Source organism: Peromyscus maniculatus, chromosome 9, assembly GCF_049852395.1.
Source record: "Peromyscus maniculatus bairdii isolate BWxNUB_F1_BW_parent chromosome 9, HU_Pman_BW_mat_3.1, whole genome shotgun sequence".
NCBI lineage: Eukaryota > Metazoa > Chordata > Mammalia > Rodentia > Cricetidae > Peromyscus > Peromyscus maniculatus.
Genome location: NC_134860.1, coordinates 53,988,562 through 54,004,913, shown reverse-complemented (window position 1 = coordinate 54,004,913; position 16,352 = coordinate 53,988,562). Strand labels below are relative to the sequence as shown.

At 38.8% G+C, this 16,352-nt stretch overlaps 1 protein-coding gene across 1 annotated transcript in view; it reads right to left on the bottom strand.

Moving 5' to 3' along the window:
• The window catches only part of Rnf17 (ring finger protein 17), a 120,323-nt gene extending 108,019 nt beyond the window's left edge, over positions 1-12,304 (bottom strand). Inside the window, exons 1-2 of the mRNA XM_006993462.4 lie at positions 12,131-12,304; positions 8,544-8,638 (exon numbers count right to left, since the gene is read on the bottom strand). Coding sequence (XP_006993524.2) covers positions 8,544-8,638; positions 12,131-12,263 — 228 coding nt within the window. The 5' untranslated portion in view covers positions 12,264-12,304. The remainder of the gene's footprint in view (positions 1-8,543; positions 8,639-12,130) is intronic.
• Positions 12,305-16,352: the final 4,048 nt, after the last annotated feature.

The window sequence follows — 16,352 nt, the reverse complement described above, 5'->3', positions numbered from 1 at the left end:
TATGCCCAGGGACAGAATACTTGGGTCAGATGAAAATTCTATTTTTAGATTTTTGAGAAACTTCTACAGTGTTTTCCATAATGGAGCCCGGTTTCATTGAATCCCATTAGATTTTGGTGTGCTGTGTCTTCATTTTTATCCAGTTCTAGGAATTGTTAGTGATCAATCTACCATTTAACAAACCTTTTTATTTCTAGCTTTATTCTATTACAGTCAGACAAACTACAAAAACTATTTCAGTTTTCCTTTATTTGGTGAGACCCACTTTGTGTCTCACCAAAATGTATGCAAAATGTGTGACCTTTTTTACAGAAACTTCCATGGGATACTTGGAAGAATGTCTATTCTGCGCTGTTTCATATAATGTCATTTCACTCTGTTTAGTTTACATCAGAATTGACATAAGTTCTTGTGTTGAGGTCATCTGTGACTTTGTATCTAGTAGTTATGAACTTTGGTGCATCTATACTTATAATTCTTCTATCTTCCTGATTGCTTCTTTAGTCAGCAGGAAGTCACTTTATCTGTCCTGACTAGTTTCAGTTTGAAGTCTATTTAGACTTTGTTAGATGTTAGAGATGCTTATTTGTTTCCTAGTTTCAATTGCTTGGAATATTTTTTCATCCTTTTACCATAAAATAATGTTTATCTTTGATGTATATCTTGGAGCAAGAAAACTGATATTGTTTAATCAAATCTGCTAATATATGTCATTTGATAGAGAATTGAGAGCATTGATGCATAGTTATTACTGAAAAGTGTAAATCAAGTCCTGCCATTTTTATTTGGAGAATTTGGTATTTTAAAAATCATTTGTTCTAGCATCTTTTTTTTTCTGTGTGTTTATCATTCCCTTCAGTCTGAAGAATCACTACCAGCATCCTCTGTAGAGCTGGCTAAATGATCACACATTCTTGTAGCTTGCTTTTATCATGGAATGTTTCTCTTTCAACACCAATTATGACAATATTTCTGGGCACAGTAGTCTTGGCTGGATGTTGTGGTCTTTCAGACTTGAAGTATTTATTTCTATATCCTTTTGGCTTTTAAAGTTTTTTGCTAAAAAAAAAACAGCTGCTATTTGATGGGCCTCTAACTGTAACTTGGTGTTTCTATCTTGCAACTCAATACATTTTCTTTGTTCTGTTGTATTTAGTGTACTAATTATGCACAACACTGGGGATGTTCTTATCTTATGCTATTTGATGTTCTATGCCTCTTGTACTTGGATGAGCCTCTCTAAATTAGGGAGATGTGATGGCTATTCTTGGTCTTGGTTGTCAACTTGACTACATCTGGCATTAACTAAAACCCAAATGGCTGAGCACATCTATCAGAGATTTTTTTCTTAATTAAGTCATTTCAGGTGGAAAGATCCACTTCTGTTCTGGATATGTGAGGTGGAAAGATCCAAATTTACCAGATTTTTTGCAATGGGAAGATAGACCTTTAATCTGGGCCACACCTTCTGCTGGCAGCCCATGTAAGGATATGGAATAAAGAAGATTGTTCTCTCTCTGCCTGTTTGCTCTTGCTGTCACTAGTAAATGCATTCCGTCACTGGTATTGGAGCTCAGTTCTTCAGGATTCAGCATATACTGAAGACCAGCAGAGACATCTAACCTTGCGGATTGAACATCTACTGGATTCTTAGACCATACACAGCCATTGTTGAACTAGCTGGACTACAGCCTGCAAACCATTCTAATAAATCCCCTCTTTATGATATACATGTACATGTGCATGTGCATACATGCACACATTCTTTAAGTTTTGTTCCTCTAGAGCAGTGGTTCTCAACCTTCCTAATGCTGTGACTCTTTAATACAGTTCCTCATAAAGTTATTTTCGTTGCTACTTCATAACTGTAATTTTGCTACTGTAATAAATTGTAAATATTTTGGAAAATAGAGGTTTGCCAAAGGGGATTGTGACCCACAGGTTGAGAACTGCAGGTCTAGAAAACCCTAATATGGGATTTTTCGCTATAATTGTACTAAAATATTCTCTATGACTTCACCATAGAATTCTTCTCCATTTTTACTCATTATCTGAAGATTTAGTCTTTTCATGGCATCCCAAAGACATTGATTTTTTAAAAAATTCACATAAAAGGCCGGGCGGTGGTGGCGCACGCCTTTAATCCCAGCACTCGGGAGGCAGAGCCAGGCGGATCTCTGTGAGTTTGAGGCCAGCCTGGGCTACCAAGTGAGTCCCAGGAAAGGCGCAAAGCTACACAGAGAAACCCTGTCTCGAAAAACAAAAAACAAAACAAAACAAAAAAATCCACATAAAAAATTATCAGTCCTCAACAGAATGTAACAATTCTTTTGTATTGTCTTCAAGCCCTCACTGCTCTACGCTCCTTTCGGTCCGTCCTATTAGTGAGGGTTTTAACTGAGTTTACATTTAATTTTTCATTTCCAGCATCTCTTCAGATGCATTTTCCTTCAAACTTCCTCCCTTTTGAATTCCACTTTATCTTGTGCTGACTGCCTGATTTACTCAGCTGTCTTTGTGCTTTGAGGATTCGCTCAGAAGTTTATAGTGTTCTCTTTAATGTCTTCAAACACAACTATCATCATTCTTTGAACTCTTTGTCTAGAATTTGCCTAAATTGTCCTCATTGGAGGTCATTATTCTGAGGTGGGCAGAATTTGGAGGAGATGTGTTATCTTGACTTTTCATGTTACTTGTGTTTTTGCAGAGGGACTTGTGCATTATGAGTTAGATTGTTGGTTGAATGTTTTTAGGTCACCTTTATTCTTTCAGTGAAAGTGTCTGCAATGTTCAGAAAAGACTAGTTTGTGCTAGGGATGATTTGTCTTTTATCTGTCAGACTTGTATCCAGGGCATCAGACTCTATCTATCCCTAGTATTCCCATGAGTAGAATACTGTCTGCAACAACAGTTATTATCCAGTGGCAGACTCAGCATAAAATCAAAGTAACAGGCAACAATAAATAATCACCCCTTAAGCACTAATCATTTTAGTGAAAAGGGACATTGAATTCTATGGGTACTAATATATTAGTTATTGCTGGTATGAGTGGAAAGAAAAAAAGACATTAAGACTAGCAATTAGTATTGATATCACAGAAAGTAGAGGAAGATAAATGTTCATAGAAGGAAAAGTGGAAGGGGAATAAGTGATTCGCCTAAAGGTAGACTAAACAGGAAGTCAAGATATGCTTTCGGGGGCAGGGGAGTAGAACAGCCCCATCTCTTGGGCTAGCACTACCTATCAGGATGATGAGGCAGAGACGATGCACACCAGGCCAGATGTTCTTTGGAAGAGGAAAAAGTAAAAGTAGTAAAAGAATGGGAGAAGGAGGCAATATAGACCAAGAATAGAGTGGGGCCAACCTAAATGCTAAGGTGACATTGGCTATCAGACAAGTAAGAACAGATACAGGGAAAGAACACACAGGGTGGAGATGTAGGGTATGAAAACTGACTGGCTGACTATTGGCCTTCTTTCATCTAGACTGTCTCTTGTTCTTTCTCCAGCTCCAGGAATGTTGTCTTGTCACTAGGAACTCCTCTGCAATGGTTGGTCCTGTTCTCTCTTCTGAGTCTTCCTTTGGATGTTGGTTACCGATGCTGTCCTAGTCTGTGGCCAGTGCTTCATGGGAAGGGGCATCTGGAACACCACTGACAATTCCTCAGAGCTCTGGTTGTGAATGCAGCCCTACCTTTTTTGCAGGGCTTGCCAATGTCCAGCATGCTGCTTCAGTTAAGTCAAAAGTTCTGGTATATATGCTGGTTCCACCAAATTCTCAGCTTGCTGAATGTAATTTAAATCTGATTCAATTATTTTCTGTAGTTTCTCAGTATTGTTTGTCAGTTTTCAGCATACAGGCTCATGACACTAAGAGTTTTCTGAGACTATGTTTCACCAAGGTTCTCAGGCTGCTGGAGTGCCACAGCAGCAGAAGTCTTTTTGAAATGGCATCTTGCTTCTGTTGTTTGTTGGCAATATCAAGTATCTATGCCCAAAGGACAAGGCTCCCCCCCGTGTCTCCTGTGATTGCTGCTACTGTCCTGGGTATGGCCTTTCTCTCTAGCTATTTAGAATGCTTTTCTGATAGTTGTTTCCAGATTATTCCCTGGAGACTCTGGCCAATCATGACTGCAAGTTATCAGCTATTTTTCCTAAATATATACTTTAAAAAACTTAAATATTTTCTTATTGTACATGTATGAGGTGTGCCATGCACAGAAGTCAGAAAACAACTTTCGAGAGTTGATTCTCTCCTTCCACTGTGGATTCAAAACTTAGAGCATAAAGCTTGAGCCACGTGTGCTTTTAATTGCAGCGCCACCTCTCTAGCCCTAAATATATGCTCTTTATAACACAAGCACTAAAACATACATGTATTTATGACTGAGATGTAGGAAGGTCTGCTTTTAAAAACCTTATAAGCTGCCAAATACAGTAAACAGAGGTAGAGAAGACCTCTAACAGTCTTCTGTTTACACAAGACAGTGTTAACTCCATTGCATAAAGTAGTTAAGAGAAAGGTAACTTCAAAAGAAAATAAGCAAAGGAGAACAACTGGTAAGTCACATGTGTGAGGCATGAAAAGTCACTCCATTTTTGGATTATCAAGTTTCATTGATAGCAAACCACAATTTAACAAGAAGGTACCTTTTCTCCCCATCAAATTGCCAAACACTAAAATGAACATGACAATTCAAAATGTGAATTTCTTTGGAACTAGCAATTACAAGCTTGCTGATAGGATTTTTTGAAAATGAGGATGGGTTTGAGAAATTGTGCAAACTTTGGATTAACTAAAATTGTTTTATTATGCCGGGTGGTAATGGCACATGCCTTTAATCCCAGCACTTGGGAGGCAGAGACAGGTGGATCTCTATGAGTTCAAGGACATCCTGGTCTACAGAGCAAGTTCCAGGACAGGCTGCAAAGCTACACAGAGAAGTCCTGTCTCAAAAACAAAAACAAAACAACAACAACAACAAAAAAACCCCAAAATTTGCTTTATTATATATCCATTATTGTGGACTTTGACAAGAATGGGGCAATACTGCTAAGAGATAAGGCAGACTACTAGATGCTACTAGTTGTCATTATTGTGAAAGGCAAGTATTTGGTATCGAACAGTCGTTCTAAGTGAAGAATTTTTTCCTTAACATTAATTTTTAATTAAAAAAGTCATTTGTATTTGTATTCTGTGTATGTGAATGGAGGTATCTGTGAAAGACAGGGACATTACATCTCCTGGAGTTGAAGTTATAGATGATTGTGCGGCCCAACATGAGTGCTAGGAGCTGAACTCAGTAAGAACAGTATGTTCCAATAACTGATAAGCCATACTTCCTCCAAGGTTCTAAGTAAAATGTGCTACCTAACTATGTATTAGTTACTTAGTTAAGAAAAATGTTTCTATTAACAACCCACACTGGACTAAATGATATTTTTTAGGCATATTCTCAAAATTGAGAGCTAAAAATCTTAAATTTCTGGTTAATTGTGAAATTCCATCTCTAGTTAATCTTATCATAAACTTATCATCCTAGTAAAAGGTTACTGTAACCAGAAGCAGACTTGAAAGAGGACATTTCTTCTAGAAAGCATGAAAAAATGCTAAATACAATGATGCTACAAGATATCAGTTAATACTGTATAAAGAATCCTAACTTAAAATGCAGATACATTTAATAATATAATTAAGTAAATGCATATGTGCATATATATTTATATGATTGTTTTGCCTGCATGTATATCTATGCACCATGTTCATGCCTCAGATCTGTGGAGGCCAAGAGGGGAAGTTAGATCCCCTGAAACTGGAGTTACAGATAGTTGTGAGCCGCTAGAACTTGAACTTCAGTCTTCTGCAAAAACAACAAGTACTCTCTTTTTTCTTTCTTTTCTTCTTTTTTTTTTTTTTTTTTTTGGTTTTTTTTGGTTTTTTTGAGACAGGGTTTCTCTGTGTAGCTTTGGTGCCTGTCCTGGATCTCACTCTGTAGACCAGGCTGGCCTTGAACTCACAGAGATCCACCTGCCTCTGCCTCCAGAATGCTGGGATTAAAGGCGTGCGCCACCGCTCCTTTTTGTTTTTCTTTGTTTTTTGAAACAAGGTTTCATTATATAGCCCTGGATATCCTGAACTCACTATAGACCAGGCTGGTCTTAAACTCAAAAGAGGCCTGCCTGTTTCCAGACTGCTGGGATTAAAGGCATGCATGTACCACCACAATCAACTAAATTTAAAATTTTTATATAGTGATATTTCTTTTTTTATTAAGAATTTCTTTATTCATTTTACATACCAATCACAGATCCCTCTCTTCCCTCCTCCCACTCCTCCAGCCTTCCCCCCCATCTCCTCCTATATACAAAGACATTTCTAATTACATGGCACTTTAATAATATATACTAATTATCTCTTTATTTGGATTATTTATCTTTTCCCCTTGAACTAACATATTTTAAAAATAGTTTAAAGGTCAAGAAAAATGACAGTATTTCTAGAGTGCTATCTGTACGATCCTATCACAGCACAAAATCTATCATTTTGCTGTATAAAATTATATAGTGGTTATTATCAATAACTAACTACTACCAATCAAAAGCAGGCATGGGTATTAGGAAAAAACCATACAACTAGGAAAAATAAATGTAAGCCCATATCCACCTAAATCCAGAAGAACAAAATAATATCTGTTAATTATAAATGGGATAGTTTTGGGCTTAAATTTTAAGGAAACTGTACTTGATTTCCATGTAAAATTATAACTATAAATCATCTGTGAATACAAGTACCAAAAAATTTTAATATTTAGAGCACAGAGACCATTCCAAAGTAATAAACCACCTTTCTTAAATTCAGATTGTCACTAATTTGAAGTAGATTCTTCTATTTTTCCTATATATTATTCCAAATAAGTCTTTGGTACCAATCAAAAGGAATGGCTACCAGTCTCAGGAAGGCTTCTTGGAGAACTCCTAAATAGGGATGATTTAGCGAACCTCAAAAATCTTAATATAAATGTGATCACCATCGGGTCTTAGGGATAGGGGTACAGTGAAAGGATAGAACAGTTCACATCCCTCCCAAAGAAACAATAAAACTAGTTCAAATGTTTCAAAGTAGATTTATCACAACCCTAAAAAATTAAAGCCATTATTTGTAAATGCATTCTAGATACTATGATATTACTCAAAATCCTAAGAATAAGACACATATCACTTTGAACAAGGGTAAAGATGGTCCCAGCTGCCTTCTCCTTCCCTCCATCACAAGACTGTCAGAATCGACCACTATAATCATGAAGGATGAGGGACTGTCTTCATATAACCTCCACATCTGAAGAATTCCATGTCACAAAGATCAAAGTATATAGGAAAGGGAAGGAGAATTTCCCACAATAAAGGTCATCACTTGTAATTCCAAAGTAGACAAAACAGCTTAATTATTTCTGTTATAATTCAAGCATTCACAAATTATAGCATATACAGGTATACTGTATATAACTTGGAAGGCAATGAACCTACAATTAAATATTGAAAGGTTATTTTAATGCCCTGGGAGTTTGTAGAGTACTTTTACATCATTCAGCTGTGACTCTTAAAATTACAATATAAAAAAGCAGGCATTATTTCCATATCATGAAAGCAGAAGCTCAGATATCTAAGGCTGACAAACAAGAACTCCATCTATATCTTACACCTCCATATTAAATACTACCCTGCCAGAAAAAAACAATGGATATGAGTCCAATCCATGTCTCCAGTGGAATAGTAAGTTTACAGAATTTACAGTCAACTCTGTGGAACATACTGTGAAAATCAAACTGTATTTGTATTTGTTGTTCTCACTCTCAGGGGCTGAAAGGTTTGGGCCCTAGCTGAATTGCTATATACCGAATCCTTCTGGGGTAAATATTCACATTTGGCACTTGTCTTGCTTCTCTGTCTCTTTACAGTACAATGTCTCTACAAGCATCAGCTCACAACACAAAGATGAAGAGAAGAGTTCCAAGTTTGTTTGCATGGTTTTGGCATAGAAAATGAAGGATTTTTGAAAGGAAGATACTACATTGATATAACGAGTAAGCTTTCCACCAATGTCTCCCAAGAGTCAAAAATATGTGGCAGTATCTATGACTTTAATCCTTTTTCTTCATCACTTTGAAGAATTATAAAATGGATAGAAAAGTTGTATTGTTGATCTTTGTATCATTATACTTATGTCTTATGTACATGTATACATGTCTGTGTGTGTGCACATGTATCATTGCATGAGTGTGGAGGTCAGGAGAGAAACTCCATGTCTTTTGCATGGGTTTGGGGGATCCAAACTCGGGTCTTCAGACTTGCTCTGCAAATGCTTTTACCTGAAGATCCATCTTCCTAGCCCACAGAAAGTTTTCTCTTCTGTTAATGCTTCTTTACTCGGCGACTAAGCAGTCAGAATATACGTTTCTAGTTTCTTATTGGAAACATTTTAGTTGTCTAACATTTTTATCTATTACATAAGGATGTATTCAACATGAAAGATTAGAAAACTTACCTCACAATCAGGGCATTTACTTGTAGTATATTCCTGAGTTACTAATAAGCACTGTTCACAAAAGGCATGTCCACACTGAAGCTCATGGTGGTGACCTATGAATGAAATTTCATCAATTAAATATTCTACAATTTGTTCATGTCTAATGGGGAATAGTTCTCCATCAAAGGGCAAGCTCAAAAAGTATTCTATTATATAGGAAAAGATATCTATATCTTTTAAGGCTGATTTATTAAAATAACATTTAGGAGAAACTAATGAAGTCAAAAGGGGGGAGGGGAGAAAAATCAGGAAGCAAATCATGCAGAGCTATTTAATGTTTGCATGAATCCAGTTTTGAACCTATACATCCATGAACTTACTGTATCTTACAATCATACAGAGTATTCTGACATATTTCATTTGACCTTTGTAAATATCATGTCTAACTGGCTGCAAACACTATGTATATTAAAAAAAATACCTAAACATGGAAAAATGTGTTGGTAATCTGGCTAATTAAAAAGTTTAATCCAGGGCTGGAGGGATAGCTCAGAGGTTAAGAGCACTCAACCTGCTGCTCTTCCAGAGGACCCAGGTTCAATTCTCAGCACCCACATGGCAGTTCATTACTGTCTATAACTCCAGTTCCAGTGGATCCAGCACCCTCACACAGACATACATGCAAGAGAAATGCCAATGCACATAAAAATAAATATATAATAAAAACGAAAAAAAAAGTTTAATCCAGACTCCAATCTTATGTTTCCATGTCCAATCTTCATTCTGTTTGATAGCATTACCCTTGCTAATTTGTATTTCCTATCTTATGACAGGGTTAGGAAAAGCTGAAATGAAACACTGGTAAGAATTCTCTCACAGTAATCTAAGAAGTTAGCAAGGATGGAAACCAGGGTAGAAGCCAAATGTTATTATTTTCATACACATGACCCACATTAAGATTACCTTTGTAAACCTAACATTTGAAAATATAGTATCAAGGTACCAAGATTTAAATGTGGGCAAGATGGTTCAGTGGGCAAGGATGTGTTCTGCTAAGACTGATGACCTGACTTTGATCCCTAGAACTACATAATAGAAAGAGAATATGGACTCCTGCAAGTCTTCTTCTGGCTTTCAAATGCATGCATGTGTGCATGCATGCACCACACAAACACACACTATAAATATATATATGCATATATAGAGTGTGTATACACACACATATATATGGAGAGAGAATGTATATATTAATGTATTTAAAATATTATTTTAAAGTATTTAAATGTACTAGGTAGAATTTGAAGCTTATCATAATAAACTTTTAAAAAATTATGTAACTTTAAAATAGAGTGCTATTTTACTTCATTATTTTTATGTGTGTGATTATTCACATTTGTGATACATATGGAGGCCAGAGGACAACCTTGAGTTCTGTTTCTCAGAAGTGGGCCCCTTTGATTTTTGAGACAGGGTCTCTAACTGGCCTGGAGCATGTCAAACAGCCTAGGCTAGCTGGCAAGTAAGCCTCAGAGATCTGTTTCTGCCTCCCCAGAGAATCAAAAACAAGTGCCAGCTTTTTTTTTCCCTCAGGCACCTGGCACACACCGGGTACATGGGCATACATGCAGGCAAAATACCCTTACACACAAAATAAAACCATTTTTCTTAAGAAGGAAACTACAGTTAGTAATGTTTTGCTAGAACACATTTATGGAATTTGCTGAATTATAATTTCATTAATTTGACTTTTTATTAAAGTATTTTAGGGTACTGGAGAGATGGCTCAGTGGTTAAGAGTGCTGACTGCTCTTCCAGAGGTCCTGAGTTCAATTCCCAGCACACACATGGTGGCTCACAACCATCTATAATGAGAGCTGATGCCCTCTTCTGGTGTGCAGGTATACATGCAGACATAACACTCATATCTAAAAATAATAATAATAATAATAATAATAATAATAATAAAAATTTTAAAAAGTATTTTAATTTTTCATCAAACTGAAATTTGGTACAAGGATGCTATATTTTAATGCAGGCAAAACACCCTTACACACAAAATAAAATCATTTTTTAAAAGGGAACTAAAGTTAGTAATGTTTTGCTAGAACACATTTATGGCATTCTTACTGAATTATAATAATTTCATTAATTTGACTTTTATTAAGGTATTTTAATTCTTCATCAAACTGAAATTTGGCACAAGGATTTTAAAGTCATATTTGAATTTCAGAGATATTAACCAAAGCAATAAAAATTCTCAGCTCCAATACTGTACAAGTTGACCTATAGTACACTTCAGCTTACAAAACATAACTATTTTACCAGTTGAGTATTTCCAAATCCTAGCTTTAAAAACAAACCAGTAGCTTTAAAAGGTTATGTTTAAAAACCTTATTTTATCACTCGAGAAGCAGAGGCAGTCAGATCTCTGTGAGTTCGAGGCCAGCCTCGTCTACAGAACTACAGAGTTCCAGGACAGGCTCCAAAGCTACACAGAGAAACCCTATCTCGAAAAAAAAAAACAAAAACAAACCAAAACCAAACCTTATTAGTGTGCCTGGCATGGACCAGCGTCTGGGTTCAAATCCTAGTACTGAAAAACAAATGCCTCCATAGAGATGCTACCCCCCTTGGAAAGTGCAACCAGTTTTCCCTACAGGAGGTTCTGTCGCCTAAATGGTGGCCACCTTGAAAGAGCCACTGACCTTCGCTTTTAAAGAGGCAAAGGAACAAGGAGTTCAGATGCAACAACTTACTCCTGTCAAAGTTCTCTGAAGCACTTGTTAGATTAAAATAACCTGCACTTAAAAATGCATTTTGTAGATTGGAAATGAGCTTAATAGAAGCATGGCGAAGGAAGGCAAAAACTCCGCACTGCCTCCTCAAAAAAGCAAAATCCAAATCCCAGGATCCACAAAAGGAACGACAGTGGTCCCCCCCACCCCCCTCACCCCAGCACTGCTTTAAGATAAACTGGGCCTCCCCGCGCCCCGCTCCATCTAAGAACTTTCAGTCTACTTGAAAGGAAAACTACCCAGGAAAATCAAACTTCATTCCTTCTTGACCACAAGATCACACAACTTTTCTTTTGTTTTCGTTTCTCGATACATGGTTTCTCTGTGTAGCCCTGGCTGTCCCGGAGATCACTCTGTAGACCAGGCTGGCCTCGAACTCACAGAGCTCCACCTGTGCCGCCAAGTGCTGAGATTCAAGGCGTGCGCCACCACTGCGGGGCTTGTTTTGATTTTTTTTTTTTTTTTTTTTTTTTGAAGCAGAGGAGGAAACGTTGGAGGCGGGTGCCCCCAGCTCATGAGCACTCCAGGCTTCTTCAAGGCCGGCTCTTTGAGGAGTCTATGGACTTGCGGGGAAGTGGGAGGGGAAAGCGCCCTGTGAGGGGCAGCCAGGGGCGTCTCGGGCTCCATCTTCCCGGGTGTGTGGAGAGAACCGGGAGGGGCAGAGCTGAGCGCAAGCCCTGGCCCCGTCCGTCCGCACCGCCCGCGGCGGCCCAGGCCGCTCCCACACGCTCACCCTCACAGGCCTAGCACGGCTCCCATAGTCGCCAGCCCGCGGGGACCCCCCCCCCCAGCCACCCCCGGGCTCCTCACCGGAGGCCACGGACACCTTCCTTCCACACCGAGTGCACTGGCACCCCGAAGCACCCCGCGGGCCGCTCTTACTCCCCACGGTGGGGCAGGAAGGCGCGCTGAGCTCAGCCGTCGTCGAGGCCGCCGCCGCCATTGCTCCTCTCTGGGTGAGCAGCAGCAGCAGCAGCACGTGCGAGTCCCAGCGGCCCTTGCGGCCAGGGCCAATCATAGGAGTCTGGTGGCCATAGGTAGCCAATCAGGAGGCAGAGGGACGAGGCCCCACCCCACTCCCCCAGGTTGCCCCTGCGTGGGGCTGCGCTTTCGGTTTAATCCTGGACACCTGCGTTCCAGAAAGAGGCCCTGAGTTTTTCAGTTCTTGCCCAGGACTCACCACGTCCCACCTTTAATCAACTCAGATTTGGGCTTTGTGTGTTATTTGGTTACATCGTGGGGGGACCTCAAGAATCAGGTCTTTGGAACAAAGGAGGTCCCTTCTCTACCTGCTCTGCGTTAGGGCGGCAATCTCGGCCAGACCTTGATAGCAGCTGTCGCAGAGAAGCCAATTAGCTACCCTTGTGAGAGATCCAGTTAATTCCAAACAAAGGGATGCTCGTTACTAACGGTTGCCGAGAGCCATCTACAAGGCTCTGTCTTGGGAGACATCAGGGAGGCTAAGAGTTTGCAAACTAATAGACGTCTACTTGAGAGGCGTGTATCTAGTAACAAAGCATTTAAGACATGAAGTCAATATTACTGTTTGCAGTAGTACAGAAAGCCTACCCCCCTCCCCAAACCCCACTACTAATAATAGGAGTAAACAGGAAGTAAGCATTCCAGGGAGAAAGAACACTAGGAGAGACTTTAGCTGGGAGATGCAGTGCTAAAGAATTAATTTATAAATCATTCAGTGAGGGTATTAGTTTCCTTAGTGTGGGACTTCAGGAGGGGTAGGAAGACTTTTGGAGCATCCTGGATATTGGACTTAGCTCTTGAATCAGGAAAGCACAGGAGTGGTTTTATGAAAAAAGAATGGAAGAATATGGCAGGTAAGTGACAGAAATATTTCAGAAGAAGCACCCGGAGGTGGCAGGACGGACTCAACCGCAAAGAACAAAGCCTGTGTATATAGCTTCTCTTTCCCTCTCTGTGCTGAGCATATGGCTGTATGTTAAAAAAAAAAAAAATGTGCTCACAGGTACACCCCTCCTAGAACACAGCAAGTGACATTTTTGTTTTTTGGAAAACAAACTATTTTTTACCTTGAATTTTGTATATGTGTATTAAAACATTGTAAAAGTGAACATACAGTATACCTCAGTATCTAAATGTGTGTCATCCACTTGTAAATTACTATGGACATGACTGCTTTTTTAGAGTGTCTTTTGAAAATAGTGACCCAGGTGGTCATGGCGCACGCCTTTAATTCCAGCACTCGGGAGACAGAGGCAGGCGGATCTCTGTGAGTTCGAGGCCAGCCTGGTCTACAGAGGGAGTGCCAGGACAATCGGGGCTGTTACACAGAGAAAACCTGTCTCAAACAAACAAACAAAACAAAACAAACAAACAAAAAATTTAAAGGCATAGTCCTACTGAAAACCCCTTATTCCTTGTTACCTTTAGGAAGAAATATGGATGTTCCCATTCAGCCATCCAGTAGTTTTTATTGACTCATAATGAAACTTAAGGTGTTTCCTAATACTAATCAAGCCAGTATTCTTATGTAACATGTTGATTATTCTTATCTTACAGAAGTTTGGTCTCTTTCCTCCTCGTCTGAAACATCCACCCCTTTCTCTTTATCAACTGATGTCTTAGCAATCTTTGTAGGTTGTTTTAGAACTTTGAAACCTCATGCTGACTACCACTTTGGCATGTACAACAGTCTTTTTCTCTAGATATCAGTACTAGTTTTTTTGCTTTTTGCTTTTTTGCAAAAAGCAAAACTTCTGGACTCAGGTGATCTCTTACCTGAGCTTCCACAGCTGTTGGGGTAACAGGCACACACCACTATTTGCTTCTTGTAGTGTAATTTGAATAGTAACAATCTCATTGCATAGAGATTCATTTTGGCCAAAATATGAATCTCTGAGGTATAGTATAGTGGTACTTCTGAATATCAGTGGTATTTCTATCATCAGGCATGGGGCAGAGAATTATGTCTTTGGCCGTCTCCGGAGCTGAATAATCTTGGATAAACCAGGACTAGTGAAGAATACAATGTTATGCATTTAGACCCTAATAGTAGGTACTTAGTATTAAAAAGAATGCACAAATGAAACAGTTAGGGTTGTCGTCTTAATAGTTAATCTACATTTGTTAGGTCTTTTGTTTGGAACCCTTATTGCCAATGGCTGTGATAAATTCTTATGACTTTGGCCTCTGCTTTCTCTCAAGTCTAATTTCCCCAACACACTGTTCTTCTCAGTTTGGTAGGTAGATTGTAGTCGAATTTTTCTTTGGACTGGCAGCTCACAAATAATGACACAGAGACTTATTATTAATTATAAAATGTTGGCATTAACTTAGGCTTGTTACTAATTAGTTCTCATAACTTAAATTAAGCCATATTCTTAAATCTACAGTCTACCACATGGCATTACCTCTCTTCCATCTTGTCCCTCCTGTTTCTTCTCCATGTTTGGCTGGTAACTCCACCTTTCTTCTTCCCAGAGTTATCTCTCTGTCTGGAAGTTTCACCTATACCTCCTGCCTAGCCATTGGCCATTCAGCTTTTTATTATACCATTCACAACAATACATCTTGACACAGTGTACAAATATCCCACAACAGTAGATCAAGTTCTTCCCAGCCTCAGGAACTTCTGCCTGGAACTCTCTTCCCTCTGCTATTAAAATTGTTCTAATGGTTTATTCTTAAAACAAGGAAGTAAAGGGAAAAAGTGCAAATGCCCACATGCCTTCCAACCAGAAATAATTTAGTTTTAGATAGTCTAGTTTTATTATATCTGTTGGAATATACTGACATGTTGGCTACTTTTTTTTATTCTCCCTTGTATTCCATACATTCTACCTAGGATAAGTTTTCTTCTTCAAGGGCATCCTTAAGTATATTTAAGTAAGGATTTGTTACTGGTAAATGGAGTCAGTTTTTATTTACATGAAAAGGAATTTTCTCTCATTCTCATGCTTGATTGGTGTGATTTATTTGGAAGCTGGGTGGTGGACCCCCCAAAAAAGAGTAAAAAACAAACAACACATTTCACCTTTGGTTTTGGTTTTATCTTTGATATAGCTTTGTGTTTCCCATTTTTTAAACCAAAATAGCATATAGTAATATTTTTATAGCAGGTTGTGGAGGCACATGCCGTTAGGATTTGCTGAAGGAGATGGAGGCAGGAGGATCACGTGTTCGAGCCAGCCTGGGCTACACATTTAGCCAGGCAGTGGTGGCGCACACCTTTAATCTCAGCACTTGGGAGGCAGAGCCAGGCGGATCTCTGTGAGTTAGAGGCCAGTCTGGGCTACCAAGTGAGTTCCAGGAAAGGCACAAAGCTACACAGAGAAACCCTGTCTCGAAAACAACAACAACAACAAATTATTATAAATATGCAGCATGTACCTAGTGTCAGTTTAATGCTGTTGTTATACTCACATACTGTGTTTCTGTGTACCATCAAATAATAGGTGATAGGGAGAGCATACCAACCAGCATGTTATGGTCTCAAAATGCACCAGATGGCACTGGACTTGTAATATTTGCACTTGCTACTTTGTCTCTGGAGGGGAGTGATATGAAAAGATACAAACTTGAATGCATGAAATTCTCAAAGGGATTAAAAAAATGTACAGGCTATTTTCCATATACATTCTGGAGAAGGTAGAATACCCAACTCTTTCCAGAAATGATTGGCTTTTCTTTCTTAAAAATTAAGAGGTGATGGGATAGAAAGAACCTTTAGAAGTCCCCAGGCCTTCTCCTGATCATCTTTTTGTTTATGCTGTTGAAGCCAAGGCAAAGAACTACTCTGTCTTTACTGGGCTGAGCAAGAGCCCTGGGTCTTCTGATTTCCAAACTGTGCAATTATTTTTCTTTCTTGCTTTTTAATTTTAATTTTTTTTTTTTTACTTCCAGAAAACTCCATTTAGGGAATTGTAACAGATGAAATTTTGGATAAGTGAACAGATAACATAGCTGCCTTGGGGAAGAGTTGAGAAGCTTTTCTAGTATCCATCTTGCTTTTATGATGAGTTAGTGAAGATAACCAGGGTTGTATTAACCTTTC